The 21,312-nt window shown below is 42.3% G+C and overlaps 1 protein-coding gene across 2 annotated transcripts in view; it reads right to left on the bottom strand.

Annotated features, from left to right (window-relative positions):
* The window catches only part of chn1 (chimerin 1), an 85,556-nt gene extending 65,027 nt beyond the window's left edge, over positions 1-20,529 (bottom strand). Inside the window, exons 1-2 of one of the 2 annotated variants that reach the window (XM_055637934.1) lie at positions 20,371-20,529; positions 19,983-20,118 (exon numbers count right to left, since the gene is read on the bottom strand). In XM_055637934.1, the coding sequence (XP_055493909.1) occupies positions 19,983-20,004 (22 nt within the window). In that variant the 5' untranslated portion in view covers positions 20,005-20,118; positions 20,371-20,529. Of the gene's footprint in view, positions 1-19,982; positions 20,119-20,370 lie in introns of those variants that run through there. The other variant, XM_055637935.1, reaches the window with a different exon arrangement.
* Between the last annotated feature and the right edge of the window lie 783 nt (positions 20,530-21,312).

Below are 21,312 nucleotides of genomic sequence, written 5' to 3'. Positions count from 1 at the left end.
TTTTTAGATGTCCTAGAGTGTTGGAAAACTGTAAGAAGTTGTTGAACAGGAGGGGCATGGGGCATGGCATGGAAGAATCTGAATCATACAGCACAGAAACAGGCTCCTCCAGCCCACTTCATCTATGTTAATCCCAATTGCCTGCATTAGGCCCTTATCCTGCTACACCTTTCTTATTTCAGCACCTGTCCAAATGTCTTTTAATTTTATTTGCCTCTATTACCCCCAATGATAGCTCATTCTAGATAACCACCACCTTCTGTGTGAAATACTTACCATTCAGGTTTCCTTTGAATTTCTCTCCTCTCACAAACTAGTGCCTTCTACTTCTAGCCTGCCGTCGAAAAAAATACTATCCTATCTATGCCCCTCATAATTCTATAAACCTCTACAAGATCACCCCTAGTCTCCTACGTTCCTCCTCATCCTTACTAATTTCTCCTTATAACTATAGCCCTCCATTCCAGGCACCATCCTAGTGAATTTCTTCCTCACTCGCTCCCTCTCTATTACTATAACTGCCTTTCTATAGTATGGCGACCAGAACTGTACACAATACTTCTAGTGCAGGCTAAACAATATTTTATACAGCCGAAACATGACATCTCCACTCTTATACTCAATGCCTTGGCCTTTGAAAGCAAGTGTACAAAATGTTTTCTTCCCTTCTGTCACCACTTTCAGCAAACTATAGACCCCAAGATACCAACTATGTTCCGGTAGGCGGCGCGACTCTGGTCAGCAGCGGCCTCTGCAGCCTGTCCGCGTTTTTATTATTTTTTTGTCTGTGTTTTTATGTAGTTTTTGTTATTTTATGTTGGGGTGTGTGTGTGGGGGGGGGGGGGTGGGGTGGGAGGGGGGGGGGGAAACTTTTGAATCTCTCCCTGCACTGGAGACCCGACCTTTTCTCGTCGGGTCTCAGCTGTCGTTGGGGCCGCAACGAGGAGCGGCCTCCAACAGGAAGAAGCCGGGGACTCAGGTGCCGACTCACCTCACCGTCGCGGAGCTGGCCGAGACCGGAGCGGGTGGAGCAGTGGAGGAGCGTTGCCGCTGCCGCTGCTGCTGCTGCTGCCGCCGCTGCTGCTGCTGAGTCGGAGGCTGCTGCTGCGGGTCTGCGGACGGCGGCACCGGGAGCCCGCGGATCCCTGGAGGGAGACCGCTTTTCAGGGCTCCTGCAACGGCGACTTCTCCCGCCCAAGTTGCAGGGTCGAAGAGCTCCTGGAGCGGGGCTTAGCACCACTGCCCCGCGCGGCTTGGAATGCGGGACTTTGCGAGCGCACGCCGGGGGCTCCAACATCAAGACCCGGTGTGCGACCCCCCACCACCCGGCGTGGCTTTAATGGCCGCGGGACAATCGCCATCGCCAGCCGGGGGCTTTGACTTTGAATCTGACATCGGGGGGGAGAGAGTGCAGTGGAGAGATAAGTTTATTTGGCCTTCCATCACAGCTATGTGATGGATGTTTATGTAAAATGTAATTATGTTGTGTCTGGGGTCTATTTGTGTGTAATGTATGGCTGCAGAAACGGCATTTCATTTGGACCTCCAGGGGTCCAAATGACAATTAAATATACTCTCTTGACTCTAGCACCACAAGTTCCCACTGTATATCAATGTTCCCAAGGTCTCTGCCATTTACGTTATATGTCCAAACAAATCAGTAACAAATCATACCCAATTCAAAATAAGAATCAAATTAAAAATGTACTGAGAAATTAATACATGGGAGTTAGTGCAAGTCATGAACAACATGAGGCAAGATTTGAATATAACATGATGCATTAAGTTAGGAAACTCGGTGTTTTGGGTGAGCACAAGCATACAAAGACAGGAAAACGGAAAGTGCACAGTAATAGTCAAACTTCGAAGCAACCGTTGGAAAGTATCGGCAGCAAATAAGCAGAGGAAAAAGTAGAGTCAGTTAACATTATAGAGATCATAAGAGGCAATTTTTAGGGTGGAGCAACTCGTGCTTAGAAGAGTAAAAGTTGGTGAATAATCAGTTCCACGCATGGCAGTTAGTATGAGAAAAGGGATCAGTGGTGAGCAAACAAACTTTGCACCAGGGACCAAATATTTAGTATGAGGATTTTTTTCCCCTTTGAGCACGGTGTATTATGAGAAACAGGCAGTAGAATGGACGACAGAAATGGTTGTGGCTGTCATCGCAGGGTATTTGAATTTTGAAGATCACAACTGAAGACCAGTCTGCAAATGGGAGGGGACCAAGAATAGATGAATCAGAGCAAACAGTACACAGCAGGGAAGTTACAATCCACGTCTTATTGGCCCCCAGTCCACCAATGCTTTAACGTTAAATTTTCCACCCTCTTGTTTCCAACAACCTCCTACCATTTCTGTTATCAACAGCACATTCTCAACAGCTGCAGCCCCTCAGAACTAACATTCTTCAACCTTTAAGTCAAAGTACCTTTAAGACCAAATATTTTAATATCCCCATTTTAGCGATGATCTATGAAGCAGCAAATATGTTAATTTATCTTAAAGGTGCTATATAAAAATACATTCCAATAGTGTATAATATGATCGTGAAAGATTTGAGACCTTGTTTTAATCATAAAAAACTACTTTTGTAGAACCTTGTTCCTTCAACTTGGAATTGAATTAGCAATCCAATGATGACTTTGGATCATACTGTAATACTTCAGTCAAAAAGGTTGTTCTCCAACCAATGCCTAAACCAAATCCAGGGAAACCTCCGAGCACATACCTTTAAGTGTGAATCTAACATTGTTACGGCAATTAAGCAAAAAAAAGAAAATATTTCTATTTTAATTTCATTTTGCTCTGGTTCCTCTGCGTATTTCATAAGAGGACAATAAATAAAAGCTAGTAAAATGATCTGCCACAGGATTCAAAAAAAAAGTGTGGAGAGTTCTTGATGGCAAGTTAAAGACTCTACAGGGAGGCAAAACATTTCCATTATTCATAATCTCAAGGCTCCAATCTGAATGGGGAATAACACAGCCAAAGGACACCAAGGCCTGCCGGTTTTTCAGTGCAGCCACAACATCCAGAATATGACCAGCCCATGTAAACGCTATGGGACCGAAAAACAATAGTTACATCCTTTCAGATGCACAACAAGAGAAAACCCCCTAGTGCATACTGCATATTTACTGAGGGGGGGGGGGGAACGGGACGGGGACGGGACACTTAAATTTTAGGATGTTTTGCATCAGATAATATTGTAAAATTTCCTCCACGTTCAGGGATACTCATATATTATCAAAGGAATAAAATACACTCATTGATGCCATGTCTTTTTAATGGGATTTCTGACCCAGTTCCAGAATGCCAATATCAGTGATATAAAAGGGAAATAAATTAAAATGTGACTGAGATGTTGCGCTTTGAAAGTGTGAACATAATTTTTGTTTTTAAATTGTCAGTATTCGGGCGTGAGGTGCCCAGATCAACAGTCTCTGTTTGGCCAAGTTTGCAGATGATACGAAAATAGGTGGAGGGGCAGGTAGTGTAGGGAAAGCAGGGACTCTGCAGAAGGACCTGGACAGGTTGGGAGAGTGGGCAGCGAAGTGGCAGATGGAACATAGTGTGGCAAAGTATGGAGTCATGCATTTTGGTAGTAGGAATAAAGGCATACACTATTTTCTAAATGGGGAGAGAATCCAGAGATCAGAGGTGCAAAGGGACTTGGGAGTGCTGGTGCAGGATTCTCAAAAAAGTTATTTGCAAGTGGAATCGGTAGTAAGGAAGGCAAACGTGATGCTAGCATTAATTTCAAGAGAGCTACAATACAAAAACAGGGATATAATGCTGAGACACTACAAGGCACTGATCAGGTCACATTGTAGGCTGTGGGCCGAGCATCAAAAATGTGTCTAGAAATAGGATTTTGTGACCAAAGTCACCAAACTACATGAAATTTTCACATGTTGTGTAACAATATTTATATAAATCACCCCTGAAACTCGATATGAAGAAGACTTGCACATTTTTATTAAATTAGAGAAAAAAAAAGGAAAAATGTTGGGAATTTTTTAGTCCAATCAAAGCACGTTTAACATTGATTTGTCTGCCAGTTGGCCAATTACGCGCTTTGTTTCAGGCTAGCACACAAAATGGCTGAGGGGGCTTCACAGATGCCTGTTTTACTGGAGATTCCGATTTGTTGTTCTGTGGAATAAATGTCGTGGAAACTTGCAGCAGGTTAATTGTATTTAGTGGGAAAAGCATTAAAAAGGCTGAAGAAAGTGCTGCGGTGGATTAAAGTGCATGAAAGCCTTCAAAGTCCCTGCTGATGTGCTGGAACACAAAGAAGGCCCCCATTAATCAACTCTAACTGAAAGGTAAGACTAAAGTCTGAATTTATGAAAATCTATCTGTATGGACTTTAACTAATTTAATATAATGTGAATAAATTCCTTCATTTATTCATTCACTCACTCACTCATTCATTCATTCATGAAATTGAGGGCCTAAACTATAACACAGTCAATTAAACATTGTCACTAATGCCAGTTTGTAGTAGAGTAATAAGTCTTTAACAGCTAATCTCGGAGCTGCCTGCGAAAACTTACCGTGAAAAAGTGCTCCGATCGCGGGGCCTAGGTACTCGCGGTAAAGTGAAGCCGCGGTCTCAATTAATAAGCGGCCGATTCGCGATCGCGGAGCCGTGGATCATCTCCGCGGGCGGGGGGAGGCTGTACATAGTGCCGTCTGTAGCGGTCATTTTCAGACCCCGATAACGGGAGAAAAACGGAGGGATATCGATCGCTATTTACCGCGAGTACCTAGGTCCTGCGATCGGAGCACTTTTTCCCGGTAAGTTTTCGTAGGAGAGTCTAGCACTCGAGGTCATAGTCTCAGAATTAAAGGATGTTCCTTTAAGGAGATGAGGATGAATTTCTTTAGTCAGAGGGTGGTGATTCTGTGGAATTCTTTGCCACAGAAGGCTGTGTAGGCTGTCAATTAATATTTTTAAGGCAGAGATAGATTCTTTATTAGTACAGGTATCATGGGTTATGTGGAGATGGCAGGAGAATGGGGTTAGGAGAGAATAATCAGCCGTGATTGAATGATAGTAGACTTGATGGGTCGAATGGCCTAATTCTGCTCCTATCACTTAAGCCACTAGTTTTAGGGTTGCTTGCCATCCATCACTATGCTATCAGGAGTTTAGTCATTTGACCTGAGCAAAGCAGATGATCGCCCCTTTAGGATTCCAGACTGCACTGATATTTTTCAACATTCCTACTTCACCAATGGGTAAGAACCTCATGCATGTGAAACCTTGATGTAGACACGTGATCTCTGTTTTTTTTTTAATTAGGGGGTGGGGATGGGGTTGAGGATAGGCAAATGTTGGCAAAGTAATATATTGCTGAGCTTCACTCTCATTAAGGTTGATTTTGATGCATTCGTAAACGATAAATAAAATGTTTGATTATTTATTTTTATTATTCTCTTTCTTTTAAGCAAGTGATAGGAAAACATCAGTGACTATTAGAGTCAAAGAGTCTTAGAGTGATACAGTGTGGAAACAGGCCCTTCAGCCCAACTTTCCCACACCGGCCAACATGTCCCAGCTACACTAGTCCCACCTGCCTGCATTTGGTCCATATCCCTCCAAACCTGTCTAACCATGTACCTGTCTAACCTTTTCTTAGACGTTGGGATAGTCCCAGCCTCAACTACCTCCTCTGACAGCTTGTTCCATACACTAACCACCCTTTATGTGAAATAGTTACCCCTCAGATTCCTATTAAATCTTTTCCCCATCACCTTGAACCTATGTTCTCTGGTCCTTGATTCCCCTACTCTGGGCAAGAGATTCTGTGCATCTACCCGATTTATTCCCCTCATGATTTTATACAACTATAAAATCACCCCTCATCCTCCTGCGCTCCAAAGAAGAGACCCAGCCTACTCAACCTCTCCCAATAGCTCAAACCCTCTAGTCCCGGCAGCATCCTCGTAAATCTTCTCTGAACTTTTTCAAGCTTGACAATATTTTTCCTATAACATGGTGCCCAGAACTGAAGACAATACTCTAAATGCAATCTCACCAATGTCTTGTAGAACTGCAACATGACCTCACAACCTCTATACTCAATACTCCGAGTATTTTTCTTCTTCCTGTCCTTATTTGGGACATTCCGAGGCAAAATCTCTAAAGGTTTATCTGTCAATCAGAGCAGATTACATGACCTAAGTTCCAAAGGCCATCAGGTGGCTTAGATTCCAGTCAAACTCATTTGGGAGTTCAAACTCATTGGTAAAAAAGTGCACAATATATATCGCACAGAGTAACAGCCAGAAATGTTCTAGTCCCTGTCTTTAACACAAAGCCACAACCCTGGCAATGTCTATGATTCTTGGTCCCAATAACAATGTTAAAGGAAATAATGGGTAGAATTGGACCCTTTTCAATTTTTTCCTTTCCAAATTCAGGCAATTGACAAGATGAAGCAGGAGAATACTCTGGAATTGTCTGATTTCATGTATGAACCTTGCATCACAGGTAGATACTCCAAATAAACATTCAGTGAGCAGCTGAAGCTTGAAACATAAGCATTGCCAGAGTTGTGGCTTTGTGTTAAGAACATTTGCGGACATTTCTGACTGCTTCTCAATGAGAAATACATCGCACTCTGTTTACCAATGAGCTAATTTACCAAATAAGCTTGACTGGAATTCATGCCACCTGTTGACCTTTGACACAATGGAAGGGTATGTAATCTGCCCTGATTTACAGGGAAATCCTTAAGGATTTTGCTTCATATATTTTCATACATGAACTGAAAGTTGAAATCTATGTTATTGCCATTTTTTGTGCCATTCCTCCTTTTCCTCTCAAATGCATTTTTTATTTATATTATCCATATGTTTCCTGACATTTTAGATCCCAAACTTCATATCATGCAGTGGAAGTTGGATGTTTTATTTTAACATGACATAGCTTATTTTAACATGGCATTTTTTATTGTCCTGAAATGTTATCAAACAAACTAGGCACTTTGACATGGAAGACCAAGGCCTTATCAATTAGGTACATTTTAAGGTCAGGACTAATAGAGAAGATGGAGAGTCAATGGGATTTAGGAATGAAATTCCAGAACCTGTGGCTGTGAAGGAAGTCTAATTGAAGAATTAAAGTTGGGGACATACAAAAGACTACAATTAAAGAAGAAATTGGTTTAAAATGTTTTAGTAAGATACTATGTTGAAATTATGACACAGGCAGCAAACTTTGGAGAATGTCAAGTTTACAAAGGTGAAAACAAAGGACTCTGGCATGGAATCCAATGGAATAGTCAAGCGACAAAGGCATGAATGAGAGTTTTAACAAGATAAAATGAGGAAGTTGTGGAAATAGTGTCTTCGGACAAATTAGTCAAACATTCAGAGCAAAGACAAATATAAACTTGAAACAATATACCTCAATTTCAAACTGTGTTGGATTAATTTTAATGTTATTTATGCAACTTTGAATAATGTACATGTTACTAATATCTATTGACTTTATACAGTCAGGGGCATGTCACAAAGACATATCCTTATCCAAAAACATTTTCTCTCATATTGGTCATTTAAATACAGGATGTGGTTCGCTACCTTTGCCGGCAAAACTTTACCGAGAGGGGGCAGAATTTTGGTGAGGTATACTGAAATAGTGACATAGAATTGGGATGCAAGTTGATTCTATGCAAAAATGGTAGTGTTTTTTTAATTGAATACAGAAGCATGATGGATGTTTCATCTTCGTGTGTCACAAAGATGCTCTGAAGTGTAGTGTATGAAAACATTTTGTTCAAAACAGGGGCTATGTAAAGATAAAGTAATAGCCATTGTAAAATTCACCATTTAAAAAAAATTTTGCACTACACATCCGCCTCATTATGCCCAACCACAGAATAATCCAGAAGTTTAAGTGAAGTATGTAATTTATGTAATTATTTATGTAATATATGTATTTATGTAATATTTATGTAATTATGTAATATTTATGTAATATAGCGCAAGGTGCAAAATGGTTGAATAAAAGTAAAAACCATTTAAATGAATATCCTGCAAGCATTTTTACTAGAAAGGCTGCGTTCTTAGCCCCCCTTCTTTGCTCCTTGTACATCTACGACTTTGCAGCCATGTATATATCAATTTTCAAATTCGCCGAAAACACCACCATTGTGGGGTAGATATCAAATAATGATGAGACGGAGTACCAGAAGGAAATCAGGAACCTCGTGTCGAGACAACAACCTTTCTCTCAATGTCAGCAAGACAAAGGAGATAGTGATCGACTTCAGGAAGCAAAGCAGTACACATACCCCAGTTTACATTGACGGTGCCGAAGTAAAGATGATTGAAAACCTCAAATTCCTAGGAGTCAATATCACCAAAAACTTCTCCTGGACATTGAAGCAACAACCAAGAATGCACACCAACGCCTCTACTACCTTAGAATGCTTGGGAAGTTCGGCATGTCCCCTACAACTCTCACCAACTTCTACATGTGCACCATAGAAAGCATTTTTTCAGGATCACATCTTGGGTTTGGAACAGCTCCATCCAAGACCACAAGAAATTACAGCAAATTGTGGACGCAGCCCAGACCATCACACAAACCAATCTCCCTTCCATTGACTCCATTTATACCTCACATTCCCTCGGCAAGACCAGCAGCATAATCAAGGACGAGTCGCACCCTGGCCTCCACTCTCCCATTAGGCAAAAGGTATAGTGTGAAAACGCACACCTCCAGATACAGGGACAGTTTCTTCCTAGTTGCTATCAAGCAACTGATCATCCGACCACAATCAGAGCTGTCCTGAACTACTATCTATCTCATTGGTGACCCTTGGACTATCCTTGATCCATATTTGCTGGCTTTACCTTGCACTAAACGTTATTCCCCTTAATATGTATCTATACACTGTAAATGGCTCGATTGTAATCATGTATTGTCTTTCCACTGACTGGATAGCACGCAACAAAAGCTTTTCACTGTACCTCCGTACACAGGACAATAAACTACTGATCTATGGATAGTAATTCTGTGGAGAATAAAATGTTGGGTCAATTATCATTCATCAGAACTCCAAAAACATTTAATCAGGGTTTTATCAGGGCTCTGTCCACTCTTGCGCTGCACCTTGTATGCAGAACTTCATCTGGACTAGCTAACCACATCCTCTAGGCACACTCCTTCCATACTACATACTCAGGATTGTGATGAAGGGTCATTGATTTGAAATGGTAAATCTGCTTCCCTTTTCATGGATGCAACCTGTTTGGTTGCATCTTTCCAGAACTGCCTGCTCGTTTCAGATTTATGTATGCAGCAGAGTTTTAGATTTTCAACAGAAAAGACCAGAGGCAAAAGAGCGGAAAAGGCCATTTATTAAATAATAGAGCACACCAAAATAAAACTATTCTTGTGATACCCTGAAGTCCGGGGAACTAAATGTGTAGTTAAACAAGCAGCCAATTATTTCACCTGTTTAGCAACCAAAAATATCGACTTAACCAATTTGTAATGTTTCTCAGGGTAACAGATGAATAGGTCTTTTTTATAGTCACGAAAGATGTACAAGTAAAACTTGTGAATGATTTCAGAAAAGTTTAAGCTGCCATCGTGAATTAAGGTTTTCCACACATTTGCAAAACAGGTATAATTTCTTAAACCATAAAATGTATTAAAACTAGAATTATTATTAATGGTCATAAAACATTGCATACAAAATCATTTTCTGATGATAGTACAACAAAATACAAATTAAAACCTTTTTTAAACCAAAAAGAAAATTTATGATCACTGATCTCCAACAGAGACCTCGCATTCTACATTTACATTTACAAAGAATCACATTGCAGCTAAACATGTCAACAGGCTGATGCAAACTATAATGGGATATATACTTAAACTGCAGGTCTGCTGCAACTCTCAGCTCTTTTAAATCTAGACTGAAGACTTTTCTGGCTGCCGCTGCCTTTCAGTAAACAATACAATTTATTAATTACCTATATTGCACTGTAACTTCTATTCCTGGTTTTATTCTATTTTAAATATTTTATTTGATTGCTTTTAATTTTGTAATTATTTTATCTGAATAATCTAATAATCGTTTTACATCTAAATGTCATTTCATATGTGTTTCTTTCCAATGCTTATAATGTTTTATGTAAAGCACTTTGAATTACCTTGTTGTTGAAAGGTGCTATACAAATAAACTTGCCTTGCCTTAATCAAGTTTACAAGATAATTTTTCAGCCAAAGAGAATCTTTCTTTTCTTAAGTTATAATCAGTCATAAATGAACAGATTAGCAGAAGAGCAAATTAATGAGTATCCAAGTGTAGTATCACGAACAACCTGTATGGTTGCAACAGACCATCCTTTCTTTTATATTCCACGCCTTTTGCAATTAAGACCAACATTCAATTCACTTTTGTAACTGCTGCATAGGATGCAGATGTACCAGTCAACTTTTACCAGCTTATCTTTTGTGTTTCACATACCATGACCTACAGTTTTCTTTATCATGCAACACTTTGTAGTCCCACTCTTTATATAATAATTTGCTTTTTTGTTTTTCTTTCTGATGTGGATAACCTTGCATGTCAAGAGTGTTTTACTGTCATATGTCCTAGATAGAACAATGGAATTCTTACTTACTGCAGCATAACATAATATTTAAACATAGTACACTGTAAACAATATGAGAAACGAGAGAGAAAAAAAGGTATTTTTGTATTCCTGTCACAATTTGCTACTTCACCTATCTATATATCAGCAAATCTTTCTAATAGTACACTCAGTCTCTTCAAAGTTATGAACATATATTGCAAATAGTAGAGATCCCAATTCCTGTGGCACCACATCGGTTTCTGTTACCAATCTAAAAATCACCCTTTTTTTCTGACCTGTTCACTATTCGCTAGTCTCTCCCCAATTAATGCATTGTCCTCTACTCCCTCCTGCCATTAGCCCATGCGCTCTGGAGTTGTGCACTTACCTTTTACATAGCACCTTTGTAAATACTTTATGGAATATGTTACATCATTTGATTCCCTCTTATCCATCCTGTATGTTACCATCCTCAAAGAACTCTTAACAAAATTATCAAACACCACTTCCCTATCTTAAACCACATCTATTCGACTTGATCAATTTCTTAAATGTCCTGCTAAATGACCTCTCTAATAGATTTCAACATTTCCAGAAGGATGGAGTTATGCTAACTGGTGTATATTTCCTTACTTTCTGTGTCGCTCTTTTTTTGAACAGTAATGTTATATTTGTGCTCCAATCCCCTGAAAGTTCTCCAGAATACAGGGAAGTTTGATAATCACATCTAATATATCTACTCTCTCTGTAGGCATTTTTTGACACCCTAGGATACAGGCCATCCTCCACTGGTTAACCTATTTTTTAAGTCCAGAAGATTGTTTTAAATTCCTGCCATCCTTTATCCCTTAATTATGTGCTAGCATTGGGATATTTTTATTATCTTCCACTGTAATGGTCAACCTAAAAATAATGTAGATTCTATATCTTTCCTCTATTTCCCAACATTATTTCCCCAGTCCCATCCTCTAAAGGACCAGTGTTTAATTTAGCAATTATCTTCCTTTTGTACATCAGAAACTCCCCTTTCCCCTGACTCTCAGTCTGAAGAAGGGTCTCAACCTTAAACATCACCTATTCCTTTTCTCCAGTGATGCTGCCTGACCCACTGTTTCTCCAGCCTTTTGGGTCTGTCCGGTTTAAACCAGCATCTACAGTTCCTTCCTACACAGAAGCTCTTACTATCTGTTTTTACAGCATTTAGTTTGCTCATATACTTTGTTATTCTTTGCAGCTTTCTAAAAATGTCCAAAATTTATTGGCCTACTACTAATCTTCATTGCAATGTATTCTTTCAATTTAATATCCCTAACATTCTTAGGTGGCCACACATCATATTCCTAGAGCGCTTAACTCTTAAATAACACTTAAACAAAGTTTATGAAATATCTATTTGAATGATTGCCACTGCAGAGCCACTAATTTAATATATTTTTCCTCTCCGCTTTAGCAAACTCTGAACTCACGCCAGTGTAATTACCTTTATTAAGACACGAGTTTCTCACTCTCAAACTGAATTTGAAATTCTATCAGATTATACTCACTCCATGACAGTCATCCTCATTTTTTTTCGGGAAAAAAATGGCGGCAGCGGGAGATTCAAATTAACAACGGTCCCTTACCGCGAATCGGCTTCAACTGCTTCAATTGCCGACTGAGGTTTATTTCCATCCTGGACGAGGTCTTGACCTACCACCTGACGTGGGACCAGGGTCGCTCCGGTCTGCGGTGTTTTTTGGCCGTTGAATGATCGCCTTGCGGCCTATATTGCTAGCTGCTAGCCGCCAGAACCGCTAGAATCCCTGCACGCTGCCCGGAGAGGATGCTGGCGTTGACTGTTCGCCGCTTCTCCGCCCGCTGTTTCCCCCCCCCCCCGTCTGTTACCTACCTGCCTGTCTGTTCCCAGCCTGTACCTGTGCCTGTGCACCATCGACGCTGGACACCTCCTGTGCCTGTGCACCATCGATGCTGGACACCTCCTGTGCCTGTGCACCATCGATGCTGGACGCTGGGCACCTCCTGTGCCTGTGCACCATCGATGCTGGACACCTCCTGTGCCTGTGCACCATCGATGCTGGACGCTGGGCACCTCCTGTGCCTGTGCATCATTGACGCTGGACACCTCCCTGCACCAGTGAGGGAGCTGGATCCTCTCTGCACCCGCACCGCTGGACAACCTCTCTACACCTGCACTGCTGGACAACCTCTCTGCACCTGCACTGCTGGATACTCTCTGCACCCTCATCACTGGACTACCTCTACACCTGCTCTGCTGGACAACCTATCTGCTCCCTCAATGCTGGACACCTCACTGCACCCGCTCTGCTGGCCAACCTCTCTGCTCCCTCACCGCTGGATACTCTCTCCACCTGCACCTGCACCGCTGGACACCTCTCTGCACCCTCACCATCATGCTCAAATATTCAACTCTACAAATGACTGGTTTCTTCAACAACCACATCCCATCCTGCATCCAAGTCATTAAACAGCTTAGACTTCTGCGTCGACCCCGTTTCATCCACAGAGGCTCTCGGCGCAGGCTTGTTTACTTCAACCACGGACATTCCATTCCATCCATCTGCTCACTACCACGCTCTGCCCCCCCTCAACTGCGTCACCCCCCATCCCAGCTAACCGCACGCACTGTCAACCGGGACCTCAGATCTCTCCAGCCTGCCCCCATCCCTCCACCCTCTCATAATGCCAACTTTGCCCTCCACAACACCAGGTCACTCAACAACAAAGCCTTTGCCCTCCATGAACTAATCCTTGACAACACTCTGGACTTCCTTCTGCTCACTGAGACCTGGCAACAACCCAATGTCTTCTTCTCCCTCAATCAAGCATCCCCACCTGGATTTAATTACATTTCCAAACCCCGCCCCTCCCGCCATGGAGGTGGCCTCGCTGTTATTTTCAACCAGAATTTTCGGATCACTGAACTCACCTTCCCCCCAGTAGCATCATTTGAATTCCTCGCCTTCAAAGCCCTTTCCTCCATGACAGTCACCCTCATTTACCGGACACCTAAATCAAACCCCTCCTTCCTATCTGACTTCACTGAACTCCTCACACTTGCCTCATCCCTCTCCCCACGTCTGCTGCTACTTGGTGACTTAAATATTCACATGGACTCCCCCACCTGCAAGCTCGCATCTGAATTCACCTTTTTACTTGACAACTTCTCTCTCACTCAGCACGTCACCTTTCCCACCCATGACAAAGGTCACATCCTTGACCTGGTCTGCTCCACAAATCAACCGGTACTTGACCTCCATCCATGCCTCTTCCCCCTCTCTGATCATAAGCTTATATGGTTCACCATCCCTTCTCCGACACCTCACCCCCGCTTCCTCCGAGAAATCACCTTCCGTAATCTAAAATCCATTGATCCCCACCATCTCTCTGACCCGCTCTCCACCACTCTCCCCCTGGACTCAGCCCCCATCTCACCTGATGATCTCACAAACCATCTCAACTCCACCTTGTCTACCTCCCTTAACACTATGGCCCCCCCTCAAAACAAGAACCGTAACTTTCAACACATCTTCACCCTGGCACACACCTGCACTTCGTAAACTGAAACAGACTGGTCGCCGACTTGAACGACTCACAAAGAAATCATCTCTCACAGACAACCTTGAAGCTTGAAACTCCACCTCACTGATTACAAAGATGCCCTCATTGCTGCAAAATCTGCCTACCTGTCCTCCATATTCACTGATCCCTGCCTAAACCACAGAACCCTCTTCTCCACAGTGGGCAACCTCCTCAAGCCTCGAGCCAACACTCTCCCTACCTCTACTCCGGATCTCTGCAACTCATTCCTCCACTTTTTCGCTGATAAAATCAGCACCATCTATCAATCTTTATCCCCTGTACCCGACTCCCTAGCATCTACTCCACCACCTACCAAGGCCCCTCCTTTCAACATCTCCACTGACCTCCTTACCCCTCCTCCACACTGCTCCCTTTCCCAGTTTGACCTGGTCACCCCTATTGAAATCTCCAAACTCATCAGCTCTTCCAAACCCACTACCTGCTCCCTCGACCCTCTCCCCACTCCCCTGCTGGTCCTGCCTCCCCGTTCTCTGCCCCTACCTCACTAATCTCTTCAACTCCTCATTGTCCCAAGGAATTGTCCCCTCCGCTTTTAAAACTGCTGCTGTCACACCAATCTTAAAGAAACCTGGTCTTGATCCCTCCTCTCTCATTAACTACCGCCCAATCTCAAACCTCCCCTTTCTTACAAAAACCCTGGAGCGTATCGGTGTGTCGCAACTTCATTCCCACCTCCTTGCGTATAACCTACTTGAACCCCTCCAATCTGGCTTTCGCCCCCTCCATAGCACAGAAACTGCTCTCCTCAAAGTCCTCAACGACCTCCTCACCTCTACTGACACTGGTTCCCTCAACATCCTCATCCTCCTCGACCCGAGCGCAGCCTTCGATACAGTGAACCATAACATCCTGCTCACCAGACTCAAAGACCTCGGCATTGAAGGCTCTGCACTCAGCTGGCTCCGTTCCTACCTTTCCAACAGATCCCACCATCTCTCTCCACAACCACACCTCTGCTACAGCCACAGTCACTCAAGGCGTTCCCCAAGGCTCCGTACTCGGCCCCCTCCTCTTCATCATCTACATCCTCCCCCTTGGTCAGATACTCCGCCACTTCAACCTGGACTTCCACTATTACGCCGATGACACCCAGATCTACCTCGGCACCAAATCCCCCCACAACCCTCCCCTCTCCCATATCAACTCCTGTTTGTCAGCTATAAAAACCTGGATGCAACATAACTTCCTCAAACTCAACAGCGATAAGACAGAATTCCTCCTCATAGGCTCCAAAGTCACACTCAGCAAATTCAATAACCCCACTCTCACCATCGACGGTACCACTGTCTCCCCATCTCCCCAGGCCCGCAACCTTGGCGTGATCTTTGATTCCACCCTCTCCCTTGAGCCTCACATCCGCCATGTCATTAAAACCTCCTTCTTTCATCTCCGCAACATCGCCAAACTCAGACCCTCTCTCACACCTCCCGCTGCTGAAAGACTCATCCATGCCTTCATCTCCTCCCGACTGGACTATAGCAACTCACTTCTCCTTGGCATCAGCTCCACCTACATCAACTGACTCCAACTGGTCCAGAACGCAGCCGCCCCACTCATCACCCACACCAAATCCTGGCATCACATCACTCCAGTCCTCAAACAACTTCACTGGCTTCCCATCTCCCACCGGATCACCTACAAAATCCTGATCCTCACCTACAAAGCCCTCCACCATCTGCCCCCCCCCCCCCCCCCATATCTCACTGACCTCTCCCCCTACCAACCCTCACGGTCCCTCAGATCCACATCTCAGCCGGTCTCCTCTCCATCCACAAGTCCAACCTCCGCAGTTTTGGGGACAGAGCCTTCTCCAGGGCAGCTCCCAGGCTCTGGAACTCCCTCCCCCAACTGATCCGCAATTCCGTGTCCCTCACCATCTTCCAGTTCCGCCTCAAGACCCATCTCTTCACCTCTGCCTATCCTTAGCCCCACGTCCCCCTCCCTTTTCATCTGTGCATTAATTGCCTCATATTGTGTTTTGAATTGTATTCTGTCTTTACTTTGTGTACTAGTCATGTCTCTACTATTTATTTCATTCCCCTTACATGTTTTTTCTCTACCTGCTAAATTTTTGTAAGGTGTCCTTGAGACTCTTGAAAGGCGCCCATAAATAAAATGTATTATTATTACTCTTTCCCAGGGGTTTGTTTACTTATGGGATTAATACAATATAACATTTAAAATAGCATACTTCGTGTTTGCTTCCTTGCAGGCTGTGTTTTCATCACCCACATTTCACCACCTGTCTTTATTATAAATCATAACCAATGCCCATCACAATTCATATCCTTAACTCAAGAGAGCACAACAGGAATTGCTGTCTGCAGAAGGTGCAGCTTCATACATTTTACAAATCAAATGCTCATAGACATCCTCTTGGGCATAGAAACTCAAGAGCAATTTCACCAACTGCAGTCCACCGAGTCAAGAGCAATTGGTCAGGATAGGCCAGGAATTGTAAAATAACAGCTTGTGCTTCTATTGCATCCTTAATGCGAAAATTATTACATAATGCAAAATTTCTCAAACTATTGTTTCATGCATTTCAACTACAGAGATTTATTTTCACTCACCTTCTCATACTATCCTTACTATAAACATAGATTAAATCTACAGGTATTTGTTTTTGTAATTCTTACTTTGCACCCTACTGGGTGAAGGTGGAGGGCAAACACATTAGTTGCAGCAGTGTATCAATTAAAGTTTCACTCCAAGCCACACTAGATGGTGATCATAAGCTTGGTTCTAAAGATAGGTTTTAACTGGTATCTCAGTATAAGAGAAGGTTAGCAGGACTATTCCAAGAATTTATCACCAACTAAATTAGGAGATGACCCCAAGACCAAAACTAAAGCTGTACAGATATCCTAAATAGTTATAATGTTGAAGGACATTATAGAGAAGAGGGGAAAAGACCTGAAAACAGAACAGAATTGTGTTGCATTAATCTTGTCATACTGTTTTTGCTCACTCAGGAAAGTTTTTGCTCACTCAGCAATGTATGTCATACAAACACTTACAATTTAGTGAGCGTGGAGGGTTCAATAGAGGTGCAGGTGAGGTAGAAATATGCATTGTTAACATGTGGTTCAGATGTTTGTTTGTGAAACAAGTGTGGGGAAGCCAAGAATTGAACCTTGAGGCACAGAGATAATGACCCAAACATCAGAAGATAAGCCATTGCCTGAGATTCCATGTCTATATTTGGACAAATAAAAATGGAATAAAACATGCGAAGCCTGACCCAACTTTGGAAATGCAGTGGAAGATGGCACAATAAACAATGCACAAAATTACCAGGGAGGCAAAATGGGCAAGAAAGGTAGATTATCTTTCCACAAATAGCAGTGCATCTCTATAATGGCTTTGCTGAGACCCCTTCTGGTAATGCAGCAAAGGTGAAAACCTAATGAGAAAATGCGACAGAGATCTGAAAAGAGAAACTGAAGCAAATTTCAAAGAACTATGTGCTCAACAACATTGGGAAGAAAAAGGATAGAACATTGCAGTAATTTGTCAGCAAATAAAATGCGGCAAGTACTTTTTCAGGAAATGGGAGATTTCAGCATACAATGGGGAAAGAACTGTTAGCAGTATCAGTTAACATGGAGGTCAAAAATGGAAATTGGTTAGTGGAAAGAACTGGGAGGAAACCTGAAGGTTTGGTTTGGGCGAGCCAAAAGAAGGGAGCCTGGCAGCTGATAAGACGGTTGGAATATCAGTAACAAATATGTCCATGAACTATGACATAGTATTGCTGGAGGAGATGGTGGAGAAGATAAAGGAACAAAATGACAGTTTGCCATAAAGAACACATGAGAGAGGTTAGACATATCTTTCAGGATGATCCTGGAATAACTAACCAGTCTTGGTAGATGAAAACAGGATCCAGTACTTTTTGTGGCAAAGCTATTTGTAAGCATGATATGCCATGTTTAAGGGATTGTGTATGTTTAACGGATAGAATAAAGGTTATAACAAGGGGGTGGGGGGTCCATGAAGGGAGCAGTCTTTTGGGAAATATACTTCTGACTTATGATACCCTCAATATGTCATGAGAAAACTGTTTATAGAACTTCCCTTTCCATTTGCACCATGTTGATGGCACACTTTTATATTTTTCTTGCTGCAACTTAATAATAACACAAAATGGGATAAACTACTATCTTGTGTGTTATATTACTGGTTATAAAAACAGGTATGTCTATATGGAGACAGGAAACCAAATGCTGAAATCTTGAGGAAAAAGCTGGAGGAACTCAGCAGGTCAGGCAGCATCTGTGGGGGGAAATCAGACTGATGGAGTAGAGAGGAGAAAGCTGGAAAAGGGAGGGCAAGTGATACATGGATACAGGTGAAATGGATGATTGACAGATTAGTGAATAAAGGCTCGAGGTGAAAAGGAGACAAAAAAGTGTGAAGGGCTAAGGAATAGCCCAAGATTAAAGATTTTTACTACCCATTTGTCAAGAATTACTGAAATATACCTACAATATCTACAATCCAGCAGAAACCAAGTCACTTAAAAATGTACATATTTGAAAAGAGTGAAAAGATTTTGAGTACATTTTTTAATGTTAGGTTGTCCCAAGGTAATTTCATTGTCAGTGGAGTACATCTGAAGTCTAGTCACATATCCAATGTAACAGTGATCCAATTTTTGTTTTGAAAGCTGTTGTTGCTTGGGTTACTGCATGCTCTTCATCTGATAACTGACAAAAAAGAGGCACACCTGACAGGGCAGGAGTCTCCAAGTATAGCACTGAACTGTGAGTTTAAACATATGTCCTCTTTGCAGTAAGACTTCAATCTAATAATCAGTTGCAAGATTCATAGCCGCAAGTGACAACATAACAGGAAAAGTAGTACCAAAGGATTACTTTAGAATGCTCTTATTATAGGCATGCCATCAGCACAAATCTTCTCCTGTTATTGTAAATGTTGTAATACTGAAATAAACCAACCTTGTTTACCTGAATCAGTAATGTATACGGCCTGCTCTGATATGAAAAATCTGACCATTGAAAAGATTTGAAGTTCAAGCTACACGGACAATGCAAAACATATGTTTAGTTTCATCGTCAATCTGGTCAAGGATAAATTTCCAGGTTAGATCAACTCAAACTGTAGATTACTTTATTTTAATTTTATGAATTAATTTGTTGTTAAGCAGATGATGAAATAAAAACAAATTAAACTGTATTCTGCTTTACAAATCACATTAACACTCCGATCAACAAAAAACACAGCCTTTAGTGTTAGAAAATTAAAAAGCCATTTTTGTTAGAAATATTTTCCAAATCAGTATCGCTGATTAAAAATAAGTTTAGTTGGAATATTTGTGTTACATTAAATATTACTTACACTATTATCTTTAACTCATCTTCCCTAAATAATATTTGGATGGGGATTTCAATTCCACAGTTTAAGGCAGTTTTGGATTAATGTACAATGTTGTTTACTGAATATTTAAATTACTCGTTTTCCGACCGCAACCTGCATACTGTAAATAAAACAAACGCTCGTTGTATGAAAAGTTCTACAATTGAACTCTTCATTTCACTGTTATACTATGTTTTAGCTGCACACACCCTTAAATTTAAGCAATAAACACAATGACCTTCCGTAATTTCTGCAAAACCGTTTTAAAAAAAAGACCTTTTCGCAGACCTATTGCAACCCTTTCCATCCGAGAAGAATAAATAGAGACATCGTTTGGCTTTGTATTCAAGTTTTTCCGTGGAACTTACCAAACACACTTAGAGCCATCATTGCTGGGAATCCGATTCTCTCCTTTTGCAGCTCCTCAGCGTCCAGTCACCGGCTCATTTACGCCAATGCCAGACACCCGCCTCATGCGCGTAAGGACACCCAATCGTTCCTTCTCTAAACAAGAAAAATAGTTAAATGCTATTGATTACATATCTGAAGCTTAATCTCTTAACTTGCTAAATAACTGAAAAGAAAAACAAAACATCTTATTCCGATCAGAGGCCGTCTTCGTGAATAAGGCAGAATATATATCATGGATTTATGCAAAATAACGTTAAAAAAAATACGATTTCAAAAAAGGACACAATACAAGGGATGTGTGCACCATGAACCGCACTGGAACGGTGTATTGTAAAGATCGATTACCGGTGCTGGTGATGGGTTCAGACTACATCCTCCGTCCAACATGCCGCCATTTTGCCTCAGCACATGACCATCTTCCCCCTCTGGTGCAGACCGTCAATGCGGTAACCATGGCGACCTGTCTCCGCGCTGCACCGCTCCTTCAGGGGAGCAGAGGCGGTCAGCTCAGGCGGTCCTTCCTTCAGGGGAGCAGAGGCGCTCAGCTCAGCCCGCGCCCCGACCGTTGGTCTCCAACCGCCGCGCCGAGCCGCGCGCTCCGGGGCACAAGGACGAAGGTGGTCTCTCCGCGCCGAGCCGCGCGCTCCGGGGCACAAGGACGAAGGTGGTCTCTCCCCCCCGGAGCAACTGCCGGTGCGTTTTCCTTTCGCAGACGCAGACAAGCAATGACATCCACGCAAATGGCCACCTCAGCTATGGAGCTCTTCTACCCTAGCCCATTCTCAAGGTGACATTCTGCTTTGTGAACCATTTTAACGTCCTTGGTGCAAAATTGCACTTCCACCGCAATTACATAGCGTTTCTATCCAAAACTGTTAACGAATCCAAACAAGTTGATCTGCGTCGCTGTGTTCACAAAAGGTGGAGGGCCTGTGTTTCCACCATTAATCTAAGTCTCACCTCGGAGCTCCTGCATCCCACTGAGGTAGAGACTTCCAAAGACTCACCCTATCAAGGTGAACACATTTCTTCCTTGTCCTGAAATGCCAATACTCCCTTATTTTAAGACAGTGATTCCAGGCAACACATTAAAGAAAATCATCATTGCATCTATTTTTTCAAGCCCTGTAGAATATTGCTTTGATAATGAAATTATCACACATTCTTCTGAACTCAAGTGTGCTCATTGTTTAATCGCATTGAACAAAATCTGATGCAAGGAATCAATCTGGTGAACATTTTAAGCACTTCCCCTTTCACAAGTATGTTCTTCCTTCAATACACACC

Source organism: Leucoraja erinacea, chromosome 7 (genome assembly GCF_028641065.1).
Source record: "Leucoraja erinacea ecotype New England chromosome 7, Leri_hhj_1, whole genome shotgun sequence".
In the NCBI taxonomy this organism is placed as follows: Eukaryota; Metazoa; Chordata; class Chondrichthyes; order Rajiformes; family Rajidae; genus Leucoraja; species Leucoraja erinaceus.
Note: the sequence above shows the minus strand (reverse complement) of the source record. Positions and strands in the feature narration are given on the sequence as shown.